The sequence below is a fragment of the Heterocephalus glaber genome, unplaced genomic scaffold (genome assembly GCF_053883595.1).
Source record: "Heterocephalus glaber isolate CG9 unplaced genomic scaffold, H.glaber_assembly_v1.0 deba00001579, whole genome shotgun sequence".
Lineage (NCBI taxonomy): Eukaryota > Metazoa > Chordata > Mammalia > Rodentia > Bathyergidae > Heterocephalus > Heterocephalus glaber.
In genome coordinates this window covers 3,190,549-3,213,925 of record NW_028258360.1, presented here as the reverse complement: position 1 = coordinate 3,213,925, position 23,377 = coordinate 3,190,549, and the positions used below count along the sequence as shown (strand labels likewise).

General features: G+C 40.6%; 1 protein-coding gene across 1 annotated transcript; it reads left to right on the top strand.

Annotated features, from left to right (window-relative positions):
* Positions 1-96: 96 nt before the first annotated feature.
* On the top strand, positions 97-12,748 carry Poglut2 (protein O-glucosyltransferase 2). Its single transcript, XM_004858569.4, has 10 exons — positions 97-424; positions 1,681-1,886; positions 3,487-3,692; positions 3,877-3,954; positions 6,575-6,747; positions 6,843-7,080; positions 8,615-8,824; positions 9,519-9,608; positions 10,770-10,877; positions 12,520-12,748. Exons 1-10 carry the CDS (start codon positions 243-245, stop codon positions 12,535-12,537), a joined length of 1,509 nt encoding a protein of 502 aa, XP_004858626.1. The 5' UTR covers positions 97-242; the 3' UTR covers positions 12,538-12,748.
* The last annotated feature ends 10,629 nt before the right edge of the window (positions 12,749-23,377 follow it).

The window sequence follows — 23,377 nt, the reverse complement described above, 5'->3', positions numbered from 1 at the left end:
CCCGGGACGCAGGCCCTGGGCGTCCACTCGGCGAAAGTCTTACTCAGCCTGGCCGGGCGCACCGGCCAATCCCCCGCCTGGCGCCTCGCCTGGCGCCTCGAACGGGTTCGCCCGCAAAGGATGCTCGGGCGGCTGCAGGGACACAAGCTCGTCCCCGCCCCGCGAAGCAGCAGACGCCGAGCCCCTGCCCCGCTTCTTACGCCTCCTCATTTCCCCGCGGGTCTCCAGAGCCCGTCTTGTAAATGTTCAGCATTCTGCTGCTTGACTGCTTTTTTCTGGGGACCATTGCGGCACTGGCCGAGGCCGGCGGAGAGAGGCCACTGAGCCCCGAGAAGAGCGAGGTATGGGGGCCCGGGCTGCAAGCGGACGTAGTCCTGCCCGCCCGCTACTTCTACATTCAGGCGGTGGACACATCGGGGAGCAGGTAGGTCGGGACGTGATTGCTGGTTGACTATTTAGGGCCGCAGTTAGAACTTTGTTTCTTCCTTCGACTTACATCCACCCCTTTAGTCCGCAGCGCTTTCCAGGCCGGGACACCTGAATGCGATCCACACCTGGTTCTGACGGCCTTCCCGGGCCACCTCTTCTCCGTGGCCTTGGAAGTGATTACGATAATATTGTGCTATTAATATAATATATAATATTATATAATATTCCGATAATAGGCCATATCACACAATATAATAGTAGCTTTTCTCTTAGCTATTTTGCGAGGGATTCCCACATTATCAGGGCAAAGCAAAGTTCCTCCATTTTGGGGAAAATACTATTTTTACCCGACTTTTAAGCCCAGGTGTTAGAGACGTGATCCGCGGCATCTTCCTTTGGCGCTGCCCCCACTTTTCAGGTAGATATTTGCCATTCAGTAGATTTTGAAACTGAAACGATAAATGAAGTTCTACGAAAGTATGAGTCTCCTCTGTGGGTGTAACCAAAATTTGTTTCATTCCAACGAATTCAATGCATTAAAATTGTACTTGAAACTTATAATTCACGTGCTTCTGGATGACTGTCTTCATTATTGGTGGGTGCTGGCCGTGTCTATTTTATAGGTAACAATATTGGGAGTAAAAAGTTGTCCAAGGCAGAGGAAGGTTGTAAATTTTGCCCATCTGGGTATGAAGTAGTACAACTGGGGAAACTAAATACCATCTTAATGACAAGACCACCAACTCCAAAACACTGTTGTCACTATGGTGCTATGATGCCTATTTTGACTTTTCCCCTGGCTGAGTGTGATTTACAATACTGGTGTTTTTAAGAGTCGCCGACAGTAGTTTTCCCAAATAAGCTCATCTTTGGAAGCACCATTTGATCACAGATTTCCGGATGTGAAGGGCATAAACTGAATGCCTAGTGCACTGATGGGAATAGTGTTATACATGGAATGCATAAATATTTCTATTCCTAACATAGATTAGAAGTCCTAACATAGCCCCTTGTGATTGTATAAAGTGAAATTGTGCTGTGTTATGTTGACCATTGTCATCCTCTGTTCTTTTTTTCTTTAATTTCTAATCCATCTGTTCATTCTGGTATCAAAAGACTAAGAGAGAAGCAGGAAGCATGTACGAGGAAGAGTATGGAAGAGAACAGTAAAGCTTACAGACCAGAGGGCATAAGCATTGTGCATTTGTTGCTTAAAGTAACTTTTCTATCTCATTGCTGTTCCTGTCACAGGTTCACATTTTCTCCAGGTGAAAAGGTGTTCCAGGTTAAAATCTCAGCACCAGACGAGCAATTCACTCGGGTTGGAGTCCAGGTTTTAGACCGAAAGGATGGGTCCTTCATAGTAAGATACAGAATGTATGCGAGCTACAAAAATCTGAAGGTAGAAGTTAAATTCCAAGGGCAACATGTGGCCAAGTCTCCATACATTTTAGAAGGTAATTTGGAATATAATTTTATAGCAGTAGTATTTGAATATGATGATACATGTCATTGCATTAACAAAAACATAGCTTTTATTTTTCACTGAAAGAAAAAAAAAATGTCTCCTATCCGGAAAGCTAGATTAGGAGTCCTGGTAAAAGAGAGAAATGTCTTGATTCAAAGTTATATTTCAATAAAGAGCAAGTAACTATTAGAGGATTCCATCCCTGAAGACATAATATTAACAAAAACAATAAAATGGTGTATAATCATACATGGTACTTTCTTAATTAGAAGCAAAAGAATTAAGTAAATGGTGATTGTTACTGGAATTTGGTAGATTACTTCAGGAAAGGAGGTAGCTTGAAGCTGGGAGGGGAAGTTGATGTTTTGGGTCTTCATTCCAGCAGAATTCTCCGGTGTTTACCTCTACAGGAAGAGAGCTACTGACAGCCAGCTCCTTCCCTGGCAGAGGAGACCGGACGAGGTCCCAAAGCAGAGGGGAAGCAGTGCATATAACGAAGGCACCCCAAGAACGGGTCTAGGTTCCTTAGCGACTTTCCACCCACACCACATGGGAACCTGCTAAACCTTAAAGAATGATTGACTGTCCCCTGATGCCCGGGCCAGGTGGGAATCTGAGAGTTGCAGAAAGAAATGACATTTTAAAAAATAACCCTTCAATTCAGATTCTGCTACATTATAATATTCTTTCTATAAATGTATAATTAGTTGATTATGATATCAATGAAATAGACTGGTTTTTTTGTTTGTTTTGGTACCGGGGATCAAACTTGGGTCCTTGGCTTTCGAGGCAGGTGGCAGAACCTCTGAGCTAAATCCCCGGCCCTAAATAGACTGTTTTGAAGATTACCTTTTCTTTATTCTTTATATTTCTTCTTCAAGAAATTTTTAAAAGGCATAGAGCCAGGCTTGATTGTGCATGTCTGTAATCCCAGCATTCTGGGAGGCTGAGGCAGGAAATTTACAAGTTCAAGTCCAGCCTGGGCAACTTAGTGAGACTTTATCTAAAAATTAATAATCAAGTGAATGGTGCTGGGGATATAAGCTCAGTGCAAAGGCCCTGGGTTCAATCCCCAGCACCACCAAAAACAAAAATTAGTAGGAGTTTCTGGTTTACTTTTGTTGTTATTGATAATGATTTACCCATTGAGAAAAGTGCCTTAGACACTTAAGCGGTTTGTGTAGTAGACTACTGAAACGTGCATATAACTTTCACTGAATCAGATACGCTCCTCTCAGTCTCTTACCAATAGCTGGTGATTCTTAAGCACATCAGACATAAAGAATAATGAGTAAATTCCTCTGTAGAACCTAAAGTAGTACCAGCTGACTTTGCCTGAACTCTTGTAAATTGGACCTGAACATGAAAATATCACAAGACCTCTCTGTGAAGGCTGTGAAAAATACAAGGCTGATTATTCATAATGCCCCCATGTAATAAAAGAGTATTTTTTAAAATAGGTTTTCAATCAAAAGCCCCCCTCCCCCGACACCGCCTAACTACTCAGAATGTAGGAAGCCCTCATTTTGTGTCTTTGTTACATGCTTCAAAGGCTGAGTGAAATGTTTGCTGTTGTGCTTTTTCAACAGGGCCAGTTTACCATGAGAACTGTGACTGTCCTCTGGAAGACAGTGCCACCTGGCTACAGGAGATGAACTGCCCACTGTCCATTCCCCAGATTCAGAAAGATCTGGCGCATTTCCCTGCTATTGATCCAGAAAAGATTGCAGCCGAAATCCCCAAAAGATTTGGACAAAGGCAGAGTTTGTGTCACTACACCTTAAAGGACAACAAGGTACAAGGCGTGGTTTGAGGTTTGCTGGTTTTCACGATTTTGTTTTGTGTTCACATTTGGCTACATCTAACTAAATAGTTTAATTAAACATCAGCCTAATCAAAATCACGGTGCCAAAGCTTTGCCTCAGTGAAGTCTCCTAGGACTTTAGGGCTAACATAATAAATGTTAAATTCTCTTTTAGGTTTATATCAAGACTCACGGTGAGCATGTAGGTTTTAGGATTTTCATGGATGCCATCCTGCTTTCTTTGACCAGAAAGGTGAGCAAATGTTTCTTCTCAGTTGTAAGAGACAGTGTTAAACCACTTTTTTATGGTTTAATTTTTCAAACTATAACAACAATGCCAAGGATATTGGACTCTGGAGCCCTATTATAATACTGTCCTAAATTTTTATTTCGTGTAAATACCTATATTAGTTTCCTAGGGCCGTGGCACAAAATGCCACAAGCTGTGAGGCTTAAAAATAACAGGAAAAAGTTATCTTTTTATTAGTCCATATTTGCAGTGCATAATGATTACATGCCTCGTGGGGAGTTGATTCGTTTACATAACACATTGTCATTCTTTTTAAAATCCGTCATCTCTTCCTATTTGCAAAAGATCTGTCCCCCTACTTCCTGTTATTTTTTTTTGTGCTCTTTAATTTATTTCTACTTTGGGTTTCTCATGTAAGAGAAGCCGTGTGATATTTAAGCTTGTGTGTCTGATTTATTTCATTTAATATTGTGTACCTTTTCTTTTTCCTACAAATGGCTCAAGTTTATCTTTCTTTATAGCAGACCAGTCGCCCATTATGTATAAATTTCACATTTTATTTATCTGTCCATCTGTTGATAGATGCCAACAAGGCTGTGTCCAAGATATTCATTATGAGTTGCACTGCTGTAAACATGGGCATGCAAGTATATGACAGAAACTTGTTCTCATAGTTCTGGAGGCCAGAAGTCCAAAATCAAAGTGTCAGCAAGGTTGTACTCCTCTGAGGGTCGGAACACCCTCATTCCCTGGCTTCCAGGGCTGACCCCCGGTCCGAGGTGCTTCCGGGTTTGGAGCAGCATCACGGTCTTCTCTCCCTGTCTTCTTGTGGCCTTCTCCCTGTACGAGTCTGTGTCTTCCCATGAGGACCCCAGTCACAGTAGGTTAATGAGTCGTGGTCCTCTAGTGTGACCTCATCTTAGCTAATTAATCTGCAAGTACCCAATTTCTAGATAAGGTCATTCTGAAATACTGAGGATTAGGATTTCAGTGGTTCACCCCAAAACAGTGTCTTAACAGATAAGAGAAAATAATATATAAGATTGTCTTGATACTAAACCTACCTTGAGCCCAAAGAAGGCTTACCTTGTACTGAATACTGAATGCATTCCTTGGCCTAATACACAAGCATTGTTTAATGGAACACTTGTAATATCTAGGTATTGAATAATGTGTGCACACATTGATTGAAATACTCATGCGAAATCATAGTACCTTTTTCCTCAAGACTGTAAAGCATATGTAATCAGTTAATTCTGAAGGTAAGGTTTTATTAGTATCAATGTTATGCCTCCTTTAGGCTAAGACATCAGAATATTAGCAAATATGTTTTTGCTTATCTATGTCAAGACATGGAAAAATAAGAATTGTCTCCAAGGCTCAAGTTTTTAAAGATTATTTTCAAATTAACTCTACTACAGTTCTTAATGAAAATATATACTAAAGTGATCCAAAACTACAGTGAATGGTTAAATTTTTTAAAATTCATTACAGTAGAAGATACACAGCCATTAATCTCCCTCAAAACACTCCCCCCTCACTTCCGATATCCTTTTCTTATTGTTCTTGCCACTTTGTGAAGCAGTTCTGGAAGTCCACTGTTGTGAATGTCCTTACAAAATGTGATCAAAAGTACAGTGAATGCTGCTGCCGACTACTACCCAACAGAAAGGCGGGCTTGTAAAAACATAGCAGTGTCCTTATCCGCCTTATTTACCAGATCTGGTACCATGTGACTTCTGACTCTTCTCCAAAGTCAACCATGAAAGATAAACAGTGTGAATCAATTCAGAACATCAAGGCAGCCATCACAGCACAACTAATGACACTCCCAAAAAAGACTTTCAGAGCTGCTCAGAAAGTAGCAAAAATGGAATAAGTGTGTTCAAAGCCGAAGGGACTGTTTTGCAGGGGATTGATGGCAGTTCATCTTTGACTGAAATATTTTTTGTTTAAACACACGTATATTGTTTTGTAAATCCTCTAAGCATTTTCCATGGCGATATAAAGCAAGTTCTTTTAACATCTTCGCACTATTTGTTAGTAGAAGCTGCGTAGCTTGGAAATTACTATGCTGGACATGATGTTACACTGCCTGAATTCAAATGCTCTTACCACCACCTACCTGTGAATGTTTTGGGTTTTTTTTTAAATGGAAGCATCTGGCTCCTTAACAAGAAACTAGGATTAGAGTCCCAAGTGCTTTTTTGCGGGGCTACTGGGGATTGAACTCAGGATCTTTTGCTTGTGAGGCAGGCACGGTGCCACTGAGCTAAATCCTGGGCTGCCAAGTGCTATTTTTTTATATTTTCCGATAATCCTCTTTCTGTCTTTGATCATCTTAGTGTCTCAGTAGCACTCGAACAGAAATTACCTTTGCTACCTCATCCCTTTTGCAGTAAGTCTGTTAGTCAATTTGGATGCTGCAGAAGACAACTTAGGATTCTTATACATATGACCACATTCTGAAACATCACCCCTTGTTCAAACAGAAGTAATTATCATCGCCTGAAGCTTATAAGGTTGGCCTTTCATTTGGTCCAATGCTGATTTTAACTGATAAATACAGAGCATCATGCAGTGCAAGAACTCTGAATTGGCTCTTTATTTTCTTCTATCTTAGGTGAAGATGCCAGATGTGGAGTTCTTTGTTAATTTAGGAGACTGGCCTCTGGAAAAGAAGAAATCAAACTCTGACATCCATCCGATCTTTTCCTGGTGTGGCTCCACGGATTCCAAGGATATTGTGATGCCCACCTATGACTTGACGGACTCTGTTCTAGAAACCATGGGCCGGTGAGAGTGGTTGTTCTCTTTGGTGAGTCCTTTTCCATGCGCCTTTGTGATGCGATGGTGTGCGAGAAAGGCATGTCGCACTTTCTGTCTTCCAGAGTGAGTCTGGACATGATGTCTGTGCAGGCCAACACGGGGCCTCCCTGGGAAAGCAAGAATGCCACAGCCCTCTGGAGAGGGCGAGACAGCCGCAAAGAGAGGCTTGAGCTGGTGAAACTCAGCAGAAAACACCCAGAGCTCATCGACGCTGCTTTCACCAACTTTTTCTTCTTTAAACACGACGAGAGGCTGTATGGTCCCATTGTGAAACACATCTCATTTTTCGATTTCTTCAAGGTATGACATCATCAGTGGCCAGTGTTTTCTGCTTTCCCAGGAAATGCAGAAGTCACGCATTGGGGAAGGGAAATTGAAGCCTGCAAATAACAGATATGGGAGAGATGAGCACAAACCATAGCGAGTGCCGAGGCCCGGAGATCCTGGGGATGGGTCCGCAGCCTGGGACTATCCTCACACTCAGCCTGACGTTGCATGCACACCGGGTGAGCTTGGAAGGGGAGAACTATAATTCCTTTTCCATCTGACTCTTGATAAGCACATGTCTGCTCAAATCCTTTTTTATTAATACATGCATTCCAGTCATTTTACAGGCATTTCTGCCCCAAACCACAGCGCTATAACAAGATGTCTCTTATCAGGCCTCCTGTTGGACAGTGATTTGAAACCCACCCAAATGTCCTGCCTGGGAATTCTGGGGAGGAAGAATGGCTTTCTGCACCTAGAATGTGGATTGCTCTTGTTTCACGGGGAGTAATCCTTTTTTCTAATGACTCCCTCTCTTCGGGACATCATACTGCCCTGCCGTCTAGACCACTGGGTGGTTTCTGAAGCCCTCTTGGGTGGAGAGAAAGGTGGGCAAAAGATGCTCACTCATTCTGTGGGTGGGGAAGACAAGGGATTAGCGAGCGGTGTCTGCCTAGATTTTCCTTCCATGGGTCACATGGAGGTAGGCAGGCTTCAAGAATGCCGTAAGTTTTTTCCGTATACATAGCTTGAAGTTTTTGTTCATTTGTTTTTGTTTTACAGTACTAGGAATTGAACCAGGACCTTCACACTGAGCTACGTAATCAGCCCTTTTTATAAAAAAATTATTTAGTATTTTGAGTCAGGGTCTAAGTCACTAAGTGTCCTAGGGTCTGCTTGAACCTGAGATCCTCTCTCCTCAGCCTCCCAGAGTGCTGGGGTTACGTACACCATCACACCCTGCCATGTCTCAAGATTTGTTAAAGAAATGATGAGAACTAAAGACAGTTATTTATTCCCCAGCCCTTCTTGGCGGGGTGGGGGGGGGGGAGTACATCATACCTTAGCTTTTCCTACCTGTTGAATTTTCTACTACTAAGGCTATTGATTATCACAGTTCTATGAATATTTTTATTCATAGATGTTCTTGTCTGGAGCTTGCTAATTTCCTTATGACATGTTTGGCCATCTGCTGTTTAGAAAAATACAGTTAACTTGGTACAGAATGTGCCATCATTAGGTTCACATGTGCAATCAAGAAAGAAGTAAAGGAATTTCAGAGTCACAGATGTTGTAGCTTAGGACACTGTTTTATTTTATTGGCTGATTTGGGCATTAGATTTGTTGCTTCCCTTGTAAAATATAGGACCATATCAACATGGACACTCAGCTCTCTACAGCACCATGCTATGTGACAGCCCTTGCTAAAAGGTGACAGCAGGGGGCAATATCCGGCCAGTTTTTTAATCTGAAGATGGCAGATTAATGTGTGGAATGGGAAGCAGAAAAAGAGAGTGGAAAAAGGAGATTTAATAGAGGATTCTTATACTCTACTACTGTTCTGCAGCATAAGTATCAAATAAATATTGATGGCACTGTGGCAGCGTATCGCCTGCCCTATCTACTGGTGGGCGACAGTGTTGTGCTGAAGCAGGACTCCATCTACTATGAGCACTTTTACAATGAGCTGCAGCCGTGGAAACACTACATTCCAGTTAAAAGCAACCTGAGTGATCTGCTGGAAAAACTTCAGTGGGCCAAAGATCATGACGAAGAGGTAAGGTCAGTCTCCTAGAAGGCTAATTCCCATTTGTAGCCCAATGTCACAGATGAATTTGAAATATCTTGTGCCTGAAACGAGTTCAGGATGCTGTGATACACCTTTTACCTTACACAGAAGCTGCCTATTGGTGGCCAGTTCCTCTCACCAGGAACACAGTCGTTGCATCCTGCATTAACTGTCCACTGTGCATGTGAAACAAGAGCTGCACTGTGGCTTTGATTATTCTTTCCCTTTCTGAACCACAAGCACTGCCTAGGAACAGTGTGAAAATTAAGATGGCCATTCCGGCAGGAGATTCATTGACTGTGCTGTGGAGTCATAGGAGGGGTGATGTGAACAAGATTCAAGGTCACTGTCTGCTGAGAACAATGCAGGTGTTGCATTAATATAGCTTCATCTTGCATTTATTTACAGAGTCATTGTCACCTAGGCTGGTGTGTATCTTCTCTCTCCACAAGCAGCCTAATTCTAGGAAGCCCAGTATGACTTCTCAAACTTGCATGTCTTGAAAACCTCCCTTTGATTTGAACAAATACTCTGTTAAATGTTCCTTTTGCAGTACAACACTACCCAGAAGGGTATGTTTCTTGCTGTTGGCTCACTGTGTATGTACTGTGAACATCTTTTTGCATATGGCTGTATGGGAAAAAAATATGTTCATTTAAAGGACTTTTAAAAATTCCCCTAGGCAAAGAAGATTGCAAAAGCAGGACAGGAATATGCAAGAAATAATCTCATGGGTGATGACATATTCTGTTATTATTTCAAACTTTTCCAGGTCAGTATTTTCCAATGAAACAGTCATATAACTGTGTTACCGGCAATATTTCACTTAACAATTTCTAAAACTCTGGTAATATAAGGAGATACTTGTACCTCATTGGGTGAAAATCATGGACAGATATTAAGTAATAATATCTTTGAAAACCAAAGATTAGCTGATGGATAATGTTACAATATCAGGTGAAAAGTATTTGAATTAGAATGACGTGGTATCTGATTAGAAAATTGGCCTCCAATCCTACAAAGTTACAGGATTTATATTTTCCTATTATACTGCTGCTGCCTTACCTTTTGTTTTGTTTTGTTTCTGGGTTTTGCTTTTGTTTTTATTTGTGAAAACAATACTTTGTATGTTTGGGTCTCTTTTCCTGACCCCAAATTTTTCTTGAAAATTATTTTTCAAGAACCCAGCATTTAGTAATTGTAATTAAAGTACACCTAACATTTTAAAGGTTTTGTTTAAAAAGCACAACAGAAAATGAGTTATTTGCTAATACTAATAGTAGAGCTAGATTAAGATGTTTGTCTCAGAATTAGGTACTGAACTCCATGTGTTGGGCTCTGCTGCAGAGCGGAGTTGATCTACTTCCGGTCTGTCCTGGCCCCTCCAGCTTTGTAACCTTCCCCAGGAGACGATGAAGAGGTAGACTGAGTTAACTGTCAGTGAATGAACGGGGAGATTTATTACACAAATTCCTAAAGATCCACTGGTTAGTGTTCATTTATTTAGCTAATTTTTAACATCAGTACTTAGTGTCTGTCCCAGACCAAGAACATAATAAATGAAGGTGGTGACTGAGGCTTCTATGAGCCATGGCGGGGAAGGCAGAAATAGTCTCTGTCCTCAAATTCTCATTGTGGGGAAAGTTGTGTGCAAAATTATTTTCAATATAAAGCAGAAGGTGGTTAAATGAATAAATAAAAGTCGCCACATAACTGAAATACAGTCATCAGAGGTCTGTTAGGGAGAAACAGTCAGCAGCAGGACTCAAACTCTGTTGCTAGGTGTTTATGGGGGTGCTTATAGAGGACTTCGCACCTAATAATTTCACACAAGTGAGTCAAGTGACTCTTGGTCTATAAATTCCAGTGCGTCTCATTGCCAAATGTACTTAGGGTCTTGCAGAAGGAATGCTTCTCTATGGTTGCTTTATAGGAATATGGCAACTTGCAAGTGAGCGAGCCCCAGATCCGCGAGGGCATGCAGAGGGTAGAGCCACAGACTGAGGATGACCTCTTCCCTTGCTCATGCCATAGGAGAAAGGTAACAGAACTGACCTCACCAGAGGGAGTGCCGATGCTGGCCCAAGTTTGCATCTGTTCTTCTGGTCATTCAGTCAGGCAATGGGTTTGAGCTCCTGCTGAGGCCTCGGAGCAACTCAGCCTACCAGGGAGATGGATGTTGCAAAAAATAACAGTGCCCAAGAAACGGTACTAAAATGAGGTTTGGTGAGAAGACAGAGTAACTCTCAGGCAGAGATGAAGGGAGCCTTTTTTAATATGTGTGGCCTTCAAATAGATGTTTGTAGTTGAGAAGTGTTTTCGCATAGATCAGCTCCCCATGAAATAGTTTGGGCCAAGTTCATCATGCTAGTACACATATGAAAAAGTATACAACTACGGACGTCCATGTCATCAAATTGTTGATTTCATGACAACCTCTGTTGCTCTCACTACACAATATCTTCATTTGTAACAGCCAGATTCACATCCGTATTTGTAAAGCTAAAAAGGACCTTAGATGCTATGCAGTCATTTCTTTATTTTATGGTTTACAAAACTGAGACCAAAGAAGAATTCAGCTCAAAATCATCTGGCAAAGTGAAAACCAGTCTCTCCTGATCAGCGTGTGTATATTTGCGTATGGAGACGCGGTGTGGCAGAATAATGTTTTAACTGTAGTTTGTTTGACGGAATATAGATTCATAAACTGAGGGGTGTGTGTGTGTGTGTGTGTGTGTGTGTGTGTGTGTAAATATGCTGGCTTGACATTATTTTAAGCAACATCATCGTGTTTCTGGATGAATAAACTCTGAATGGGGTATTATAACCAAAGATGACAAGCAGATTTACTTCTCAAGAGTATTTAAAAGGAGGGAGATGACCACGGGCCCCCCTAATGTAACAGAACCAGCTTCCATGAGCTTACCGGTTGTTAAATATTCAGGAATTGTGTACATTAACTAAGGTTTAGGTAGCTTGGAAGCAGCTTAGTGAGAATGTTTACACCATGACTGACAGGCAGCACACACTGAAGATCAGAATTTTGGTTGTTTTGAGTGTCTTTGTCTTTTTTGGGCAACTAATTTACCACTAACTGGCCTCTGAACAGTACATCATCAGTCCTAACTCCTGTTGTGCCCCAATAACATAAAATCACTTAAAGCCAGTGATGAAAAAGGAATTGCAAATCAAAAGGTACCATTCACCGAGTTCCTGATTTGGTATCACAGTATTTTTTACTTTGGCGGTAAAAGAATCTATGCAACTTTCTTTCTGCACTCCTATTTATTTTTTTACTTGTTATCTAAGTGATTCAGAGGAGTTACCAAGTCAGTGTCTCCCCCTGAGTAGTGGAAGTTAGGGACAGAATGGAAGCTTTGTTCATTTCTTGCTCTTTGTGCACTGCAGCTCTCAGCTGATAATGTTTGTCACACAGGAGCTGTATGGTAACATGGACAGGTGGCTGTTTGGCCTTCCCATTGGTAGGCCTGTGAAACACAGTGCGATTTTACGGTGGGTCTTCATGAGCCTCCAGAAATAGTTTTGAGCCCTAAAAGTATTTAGCAACAATTTGGCTTTTTGTCCTCCTCTCATCTTCAGTCAGAAATAATTGACTAATAGAAGTTTTCTGGACTCATGTAAGACTTCCTGATGGCTCTAAATATTTTGCTTCTTAATTGCAGACCAAAGATGAACTCTGACATGTAAAATACCTTTCCGTTCAAATCATGGTGCTCTGAAGACTCTTCTTAGCTGAAAGGAAGAATATTTTTCAAGTATTAATTGCATAGATGATATAAAATCTGTGAGACTGTTTGCATTATGAAGATGTTTCTGCTTTACAGTATTCCCATGACTGTCCTTGAAAACACATTTTTAGAATTTTATAATAAAGTCACATTTATTTTAAAAGCCATGTTGTGCTGATTATTAGCTGTATATGGACCATGGAGCAGAAAATGAGAAGGACTCTGATTCCTTGACTCAGCCCGCCCACAACCCGCAGTTTCTTCATTTGCAATACTGAGCAACAAACCCCAGTCTCCTTTAAGCCACTGGTATTTCGGATATTTACTAAGTCATAGCCAAACCTACGTAATTCTAACTAATACATCCTACAGAGGCCTCTACCCTTGTCTGGAATAAAATGTCTCACCACCTCCTAATGTGAACCTGGAGGTCTGGCAAAACCAAACCTGTCACAGTTCCATCGATGCCTGTCTCCTTACCATCCTTGATTTCCTTTTCCCTTGGTCTGGGCTGCCATGACTCGCTCTTCATCCAGTTTAGATGCATCTTTCAATGCTCACTTCATCACATCCTCCAAATCCCTCTGCATTCCTATAACTTTGTGTTCACCATTCTGTTCCATATGGTCACTGTCTATAGGTTGTCTCTCTTCCTCACCATATTTTAAGCAACTTGCCTATCATGCTCTTCTTCTATGTATTTCTAGGGCCTAATAGTGTGCCTGCAGCTAAAAGGCTAACACATGTTAAGTGGGTGAATGAATGAATGAAAATTGGTTTACTTTTTTTTTTTTTTTCTTTTGGTTTTTTGAGGCAGGGTCTCCCTTTGCTGTTCAGGCTGGCCCTGAACTCACTATGTAGCCCAGGCAAGCCTCAAATTCAAGGTGATCCTGAGTGCTCAGATCACAGGCATGCACACCATGCCCAGCTAAGTCATTCATTTTTGTAGATTGACAATATTTCACCATATAAATAAAATCACTTTATTTTACTATTTCATTGTTAATAGAAACTTGGGTTGTTCCCATCTTTGACAATTTCAATCAGTGATTCTGTGAACATTCTTATTCATGTTTCTTGGCTATATTTGCTTACAAATCAAATTACTGGGTTATACAGCTTATACATCTCCAGTCTTATTCAAATGGATTGTCCCAATTTTGCTGTTTCTGGGGGTGTGTAGATTTTCCAATTGCTTTACTTCCTTGCTAATATTTTATATGATCAGGCTTTTAATTTTTTCCCAATCTCTTTGGTACAAAGTGATAACTCACTACTCTTCATTCTCTAATTACTAGTGAGGCTGGTCATCTTTTCATATGCTTGGGAGCCATCTGTGCCATTTGTGTTGCTTTTCTGTAAATTTTTGTGTTTTATTTCTTTGCCCATGTTCATACTACACTGACTTCCTGTGGATTCTAGAAGTATATTTTGGAACCTGTCCTTTGTTGGTTGTGTATGTTACATACCTCTTATTTTATGACATGTTTATTGCAATGCCTTTTAAGGCTCAAAATATCATGAGTTGAATGTAGAGGACATATCAATCTTTTCTTTTATAGCTAACACTTCTTAAGTCTGCTTTACGAAATCCCTAGCCTTCATGAGCATACATTTTCACCAAAAAAGCACAGGTAGATGTTGAATATGCACAAAGGTACAATATTTAATAATACTAGCTGTTAGGGAAGTGAAAATTAAAGGCATGATGAGATATTATAAAACACATATCAGAATTGTTAAATAAAAAACACAACTCCAAAGGCTAGTGAGGATGAAAAGAGTTTGGACTCCTCATTTATTACTAAAGAGAATTTAAAATGGCACAGCACCTCTGGGAAGTGTTTAGAAATTTCTACAACTCAGCAGTTGCACTTGGCATTTGTCCCAGAGAAATGACGACCTACATTCATATAAAAAGCTGTACACAAATATTTATAGCAGGTTTACCCATACGACTCCTAACTGGAATTGGCCAGATGTTCTTCACTGGGTGAAAGATTGGACAGGCAGTGGTACATCCACACCATGGACTAGTACGCACTGATCGATACATCGCCTGTGGGTGAATCTCCAGAGAACTAACACTGAGAAAAAAAGGCCAAAGGCTACACAATGTATGATTCCATTTATAGGATATTCTTGAAATGAAAAATTATAGAAATGGGGAGTAAATGAGTGGTTGTGAGGGGTTAAGGATTGGGGAGGAGGGGAGCTGATGTAGCTGAAAAAGGAAGTCTAGGGATTCCATATCCTGAGTGTAATGCAGCAGTATAGTTCTGTAAGCAGTTCCTATTGAGAAAAACTTGAGTTGGAGGTGCACAACTGTCTGTAAATAATACAATCTTACAATTGCTTGTGGGTCTACAATTTCAAAATTAAATTATTAATTTAAAAATACATTAAGAAAAAGAAATCCTTCTTTAACTCAAGGTCACTAAGCCAATGTCCTTTGTATCTCCTATATGAGTTTCTCAGAGCTGCCTCAACAAGTGACCACACTTGGTAACTTAAGCCAGCAGAATTTTATTCTCACAGTTCTGGAGCCCGAAGTCTGAAATTGAGGTATCGGCAGTGTTGATTCCTTCTGGAAGCTCTAAGGGAGAATCCCTCCCAGTAACTTCTTTCCAGCTATTGGTGGCTGCTGGAAGTTCTTGGAATTCCTTGCTTTGGGGACTCATCCCTCCAGTCCCTGCCTCAGTCAGCACATGCTCTGGCTCTCTGTGTTCCTCTTGGAAAGACGCTTGTCATTGGATTTAGAGCCTATTCTAAATTGGGGACAATCTCTAGAATTTTAATTATATTTGCAAAGAAAGATTCTTCCCAAATAAGTTCATGTTTCACAGGTATCCAGGTTAGGATATCTTTTGTGGGCCACTGCTCAACCCAGTACCTCTTCTAAACACGTTTCCTTTGAAATTAGGGACAATGTGAGGATTCTTTCTGTCACACATATTCAACACAGCGCTTGCTGGAGATCCAAGCTAGCACAGCAGGTCTAGGAAACAAATAGTATAAGAATTTAAAAATAAACCTGTCATTAAAGGCAACTGATATGCCTTAATACACAGAAAACCCAAACAAATCTATAGGTAAATTGTTGGAATTAACAAAAAAATTGGCATTTGCTAGATACAAGCCAGATATAAAATATAATTGTATTTCAATATACTAACTAGTAATGGAGAATGAAATAAAAATGCATAACTTTAATAGCTTTGAAAGTCATGTATTCCTTATTTAAGAAATTTAGTCTAACAGGTAAGACATTTACACTGAAAATTTTGAAAATTTAACCTAATTAAATTGAAAGATATTGATGGCAGCGGCCTGTGACAGCACTTTGTTCTTCCCGGGCTCCAGGCCCCATTGTTAAAGGATGGAATGTCCTGTGAGAATCTGTCCAGTTTCTTGGTGTCCCAAAGAACTGGACAACACGCAGAACTGACAGTGAAAGTGTACTTTCATTGAAGCGATGCAGTGCAGCTCTCAGCGGTTGAAATAAAACACAAGATAGCAACACTGGAAACCAAACTCAACACTGACAATGAAGGTGGTGAATGGAAAACTCGCTACGAGGCACAGCTTGAATGGAATGATCACCTAGAAAAAAGTAGGTGTTGGCAGGATGGGATTCCTAATCAATCCCATTTGTCTTGTAAATCTTTTAATTCTAAATGAGGAGAGATGTCATTCCAGTGAGGGATTTGGACTGACTCGGGCTGTTGAACTTGGAGTGTGTGATCTGTGGATGACAAACCTACACCTCCCTTCTGTGAATATCTATCAAAGTTTGGATTAGAGAACTAGACTTGCAGTTTGGTCATTTGAACTAGAGCCTGAGAAATTGAACTGAAAGATTCACATCCAGTTTTTCCATCTCCAAAAATATTGTTCTACAACTTAATGTCTCACTCAACAATACATCACAACATCCTGTTTTATTTCATGGAAAAAATACATATTACGGATAGGGGAGAGGGGTGGTAGAGCGGTAAGGAGTAGCTTCAGGGATACTTGTGGTGGATTACTCTTGTATTGGGTTGTGGTGGTGATTGCATGAGTATATACAAAGTAGAGCTAAAACTGTATGGAGTTGAGGGCGTGTGTAGCTAGTGATACTTGAGTGAGCTCTGTGCCCTGTACTAACATCATGTTTCCATATTCTACTATGGTTATGCAAAACTGCTACTCTTCAGGGAATTTGAATGCAGGGTATCATGGGCTTCTTGGATAGGATTTTGTAATTTCCTACAGAGATGCAATCATTTCACAATAAAAAGTTGAGAATAATAACTTACTTTTAATAAATAACTAAAGTAATGCATGTTTATAATTTTAAAAACAACTCTTTTCGATCCCTGTCATTTTCTCAGTAGAACCACCATTTATATGCAGAGCTCTAGATGTTTTCTTGAATATATAAACATGAGGAAGGTCATCACAGTTCCAGATCATAATAGTTCATCATCTCCATTGCATTCTTCCTAATTTTCATCTCTTGCAAAAATTTCTGGTGAATTTACTAAGCCAAAGGTTATGAGTAATTTGTTTCTTTTTTCTATTATCTATCACTTTTTTGCTTTTTCTTTATAATGTGGATTTCTCATATAAGAGAAACCATGAGATATTTTTGCTTATGTGACTGATTTATTTCATTTGACATTATAGTCTTAAGGTGCATCTATTTTCCTACAAATGACTCAAATTCATCATTCTTTATGGTAGATTTGTACTCCAATGCATATAAATACCACATTTGCTTTATTTATTCATCTGTTGATGGACATATAGGCCATTTCCAAGACTTAGCTATTGTGAATTGTGCTGCTATAAACACAGGTAAGCATATATCACTGTAATATGATGTCTTTAACTCTTTTAGGAAGATCCCTAGGAGGGGACTACTGGACTGAGTGGAATTTCTTATAGTTTATTTTGAGGAATCTCCATACTGATTTTTATAATGGTTGTACTAGTTTACATTCCCCACCAACAATGGCTATCTGGGGTGCTACACACCTCACTCATCTATATGTTTTATTCTTTCCCAATATTTGGAAAGTTTTATGCTATTATTTCTCTAAACAGGTTTTTTAAAATCTCCTTTTCTCCATCCACCTTCCTGCATGTTAACAGGGGTTTTTTTATGCACTTTGTGTTATCTTCTGACTTTTCACGTATTCCAATTAATCTTAGATTAGTCTTCTTTGTGTCATCTAACAGATGTTGAATCCACTTTTCATGTTCTCTTGTTTTTAGGGTGTCTCTGAGTAACTGGTCTTGAAAACATCCCTGTCTTCTAATTCTCATATTTTGTTCTCCCATTGGTCATTTCTGCTGCCATATTTTCAATATAATTTTTAATCTCCTGGATTCCTATCTGGAAATTTAAGCTTCCTGATTGCTTTATTACCTTCATTTTTTCTGTGAGTCCATGGAGGACCTCATTGATCTGGGTTTTTTTTAATCTCCTTTGTTATTCTTTCAAATAATTCATCTATGTAGCTTTTGTTTTCCTCCCCCTCAACATGGATTGGCTTTGAGGAAGTTGGGAGTTTTGAGATGCTTTTTGCCGCTTCGTGTTCTCATGTTTCTATTTTTGTTTTGTTTTGTGCTTAGGTATGTAGTTGCTTATAGTGGAAAAACTTTCTTGTTTGTATGGAGATCTCTTTAGTTAGTCTGCTGTTCAGTGATGCACTCGGGGCATGGCTAACAGTTGTCTTTTTCTCTGTCCCAAGATCCAATCACTTCTGTCAATATGGGAGGGGAGGATGCAGTTTAATTGGCCCAGCATCCAGTTCTCTGGGAACAGACCACGGCGCTGTTAATGTCACAAAGGCAATCCAGTATTGGCATAGAGAAAACCTATTAAGAGCAACAACTGTGTGACGCTGGCAATATTGTCCGTGAAAAACTGAATATTGACTCACCATAAGAACCAACATTGTGCCACTTGTAACCTTAGAAAAGAAATCTGCAATTATAGTATAAACCCTAAGACAAATCAAATATTGGTGTGCCACAAATATATACTAAATGTGATAACTATACCTCCACTAATAACAGACTAGAATTTAACAACTATTCAAAGATATTTTTAATGAAAATTTCATGGGATAAAGCACCCAGCTATTAGTGTGTATGCTTCCAGATCCATGCACAGGAGCAGGGCTGGCATTTCTGTACCACAGGGACTGGGTCACAGCCAGGGGTGGGCTCCTGGTGCTGTGGAAACCAAGACACACTGGACCTCCTGTGTCTTGCTTGCATCAAATATCAGGGCATCTCAGGTGGCCCAGGTAAGCCTTGCAGACCACAGCAGTGTGGCCCTGCTGTTTTTCTGCTCTCATTTATCCCAGCTGGGACGTAGCTGGGGGCAACATCACCATATGCATAACTGGGCCTTTGAGATTCAGCTACACTACAACTATGTTTTCACATCCCAAGTGACCTGGCCTAGAATCTTGGTGGGAAAGTTTCCCAATAAGACCTTACTCAGTGGGCCAGCAAGCTGTGTCACCTGCAAAGCCAGGTGCATCTGGCAAAGGAGCCTAGATGCTACCTGACTGTGGGTGGTGGTGATGGTACTGTGGCCTAGGCAGTGGCAACACAAGAGGCCTCACCATCCTCAAGAGAGGGCAACATCCAGTGGCACTTGGCTACTGACTCAATGGTACATTCCCTTTCCTCCTACCTCCCAATTAACAGGCCCACAATGGGACTCTTTATTACAACTCCAGAAATTTGTATTTTCAAGCTTTACATGACATCAATGAAAGAAAGACAACACACATTCTTCCCCAAGTTTTTAGTGGAGAAGGAGACCAACTTTTCAGAGATTCTGACTCAAACCCCTGCCTGGCTTATTGGAAATGGGGGGATGTAAAAAGAAAAGTTTGAAAAAGTAAACGATGATAGAGGAGAAGGAAAAGAAAAAAGTGAGACAATGGATCCTTATGAAGTAGAAGGATGTTTATAGAAATCCTTCCTGTTCAAGAGAGGTGTATTTTTAGTTCTAATCAGTCCTTCAACTGATTAGACGAAGCCCATCCACACTATGGGAAGCAATTTTCTTCACTCCAAGTTCATCAATTTATGTGCTAATCTCATCCAAAAATATCCTCATAGAAATGTTCAGAATAATGTTTGACCATATATCTGAGCACCATGACCCAACCAAATTTATGTGAAAGTAACCATCACAATTAGGAACTCATTCAAAAGATATTTATTGAGTGCCCAATATGTTATGCTATATCTAAAGATATAGCAGTGAATAGTTGCTATTCCTTCTGGAATAAAGAATGAAAAGATAATAATAAAGAAACAGAGTAATTCTGAATTATGATAAAAACAAGGGGTAGGTGGTAGTGGCTATTTTAGATTTTTTATTGTTAAATTAGGTATTTACTATAATTTAAGTATACAAATTACTGTTACAATATTAAATATCCTAATAATAATTTCTTAAGGCTTCTAAGTACTAAGTACATTAAATTTTTAAATGATTTTTAGGTATCTATTAAAATGTTCATATTTTATTTTGCTGTTTTTACTGCATTAATCCATAGTGGATTAATACATTACTAGCATTCTAATTTTGAAACATGAAAACACCATGATCATTACATATTATTATTTTAATACCTGGAGGAATTAATTGTCATAATATTTGATTTAGGCTATTTCAAACCACAGCCCTTGGGCTACAACCTGTTTTTGTATAGCCTGCAAGCTAAGAATAATTTTTACATTTCTAGGTGGTTAAAAAAATCAGAGTAATATTTCACCTGTATGAAACTTACATGAAATTAAAATGTTGGTCCACAAATAAAGTTTTGATATTACTTTCCTATTGCCACTGTGAAAAATTACCACAAACTTAGTAGTCTAAAACAGCACAAATGTATTCTTTTAGAATTGTGGAGGTCAAAGTTTGAAATTAGTTTCATCAGGCTAATGTTGGCAGGGCTGGTTCCTTCTTGAGTCCTCTGACTTGCCTTTTTTGATTTCTAAAGCTACATTCCTTACATTTCTTGGCTCAGGACATCTTCCTCCATCTTCCTACCAGCAGTTTAGTATTTCTTTTTTTTTGCTACCAGGGATCAAATTCAGAACCTTGCGCCAGAACCACTGAGCTAAATCCCCAGCCCAGCAGCTTAGTATTTTAAATCTCTCTGTTTCTGTTGTTATAGCTCCTTCTGTCTTTCAGAATAGTGTATTATTCATAATAGACCAAAATTGGAAATAAGCCAACTGTCCATCAACAGGTAAATGGATACACAAAATTGTGGAATAGGTTTCAGCAATTTAAAAAAATAAATTGTAAGGAACAATATACTGATGCATGCCACAACATGGATGAATCTTGAAAGCATTCCAAGTGCAAGAAACCAGATACTACAAAAGATTTCACATTGTATGATTGCATTTATTTGGAACATCCAGAAGAGTTAAATCTATAGAGACAGAAAGTATGTTAGAAGTTGCGTGAGCACACAAATTGGTTCTTTTTGGGGGTAATGGAAATATTCTCAGATTATTTGCGATCTGGTAGCAAATGTTTGTAAATGATTGCTCATGGTTGTAAAATTACTTGAATAATATGCTTGAAATAAGTGAAGTTTTGGTATGTAAATAAAATCATTTAAAACAAGCATAGCTAGAAGACTAGCAGACATTGAAGAAGTATTAAGACTATAATTTGGGAAAACATTTATGATAAATGACCATGAATATGTGATTTTAGGAATTTATTTCCTATGCACTGTAACAGGAAAGAGAATTGGGATAGGGATAGAGTCATTCTTTCAGAAAATATTTCCCTAGCTGTGATATGTAATTGTAGTGTTAACTTGAATAAGAAACACCTAGCAGATTAGTTTCGCACAGTTCTGGGAGTGTCTGGATAATGGATTTACTGAAAAAGGAAGACCCAACATGGTGTGGGTGGCACCAAACTATAGGCTTGTAGTTTGGATGGGATAAAGAAAAGGGAAAAAGAAAAAAAAAGATAAGGAGAAAAAGAAGGAAGTCTCCTCTTTTGCTTCTTCAGAGGAACTCCATTCTTCACTGTTGCCTTTGGATGTCAGTCTCCAGGCTTTTTGCACAGACTCTTCAGCCTTCCAATGCAGACCCGTCAGTGTCTTAGTCACTTTTCTCCTTGCTGAGACAAAACACCCAACAACCACAAGTGAAAGGAGCTCACAGTTTGTAGAGGTTTCAGTCTGTAGTCAGCTGGCTTCAAGGCAGGGTGGCAAGGCAGAGGAGCATCGCAAAGGAGAAACAGTTCATGGCAGGGCAGGCAGAAGGCAGTAAAAGCCTTCCTTCTGCTTTCACTTTTATTTCATCCAGGGTACAAGCCTGTTGGTTGGTTCCACCTACACCCAGGATGAGCCTTCCCATTATCCACACCCAGAACTATGCTAAAGTAATCAATGGACTAGTTGTCACACATCCTTAATCCATATTCACATACACTAGATCCAGCCATCTCTGAAAAGCCCCACTTATGAGCTTCTGAGGTTGGGGGGGGGCATGCAGATATAAATCATAACATTTTGCCTATTATGGCTTGTACTGTATCCAGATGTCCCCCCAAAGCCTCATGTGCTCATAGGTGGGGCTTTTGGGAGGAGACTGGATCATAGGGTGTGATAGTCAGCAATGGATCAGTGCACTGATGAGTTTATTGCTGAATGGGATGTTGGGAGCTGGAGGCTGGTTGGAGGAAGTGGATCACTGCAGGCACGCCTAGAAGGATATCTCTCCCTCACTCCTCCTGCTTCCTGCCGTCCATGCCATGAGCTATTTCACCCCTGCCATGTCCCTATGCCATGCCACCCTGCCTTTGAACAGCCAAGTATGGATTGCACCTCTACACCCTGTGAACCAAAGTAAACCTCTCCCTTCCTTAAGTTGTGGTTGTCGGGTATTTTGTCCCAGCAAGGAAGAAAGTAACTAAGACACTGGCATTATGCCATACACAGGAGATTTACCATTACACACACACACACACACCCCCGTCTTCATGAGGGAGTTTACAGCCTAGTGAAGAGACAGATTATCATAGTATGTTAGGTAACCAGGGAAATGGAGGCTGCCAACTGGGTTCTCTGCGCAGCAGGACAAGTCAGGGCAAAATTCCTAGTGGCAAAGAGACCCGGCTACCTAGAGCTGAAGGAGCCGCGGAAAAGACAACAGTAGGGTTTTGACTTTGATGGTGGGTGGGACTGGAAACCTTCAGAGCGTTTTGCTGGGTCACATTGCCACAGCATCCACTTGGCTGCTGTGTTGATGACACAGCGAAGAGGCAGGGACAAGGGTGGACACCATTCCAGTAGCTGTTTCCCGTTTGTTTGGAGACAAGATGTCACTGTGTAGCCCAGGTTGGCCTCGAACTCGCGCAATCCTCCTGCCTCAGCTCCCAAGTGCTGGGATTACAGGTGCAGGTGGCTGTTTCAATAATCAAGGCAAAGATCCTGGTGAGGCTTGGCCCACTCACGGGATTCTGTACATAACTGTGAGCAGATCCCGCGATTGTGGAGCGTGCGATGAGACTGGTCAGAGGTGACCCCGTGTCTCTCAACCCGAAGAACTTAGAATGGAGCGGCTGGAACGGCAAGGGGACGAGCGGAGGGATGTGAGACACCCCGCGGCTCCTCGCCCTCGCTCCCTCTCCAGTCTTCGCTACCAACTGACGTCAGCGTCCGGGCGGGAAGCGGATCCAGCAAGGCGGGCAGAGGACTCCCGCTCCCGGCGTGCCCCGCGGCGCGCCGGCGAGCCGGTG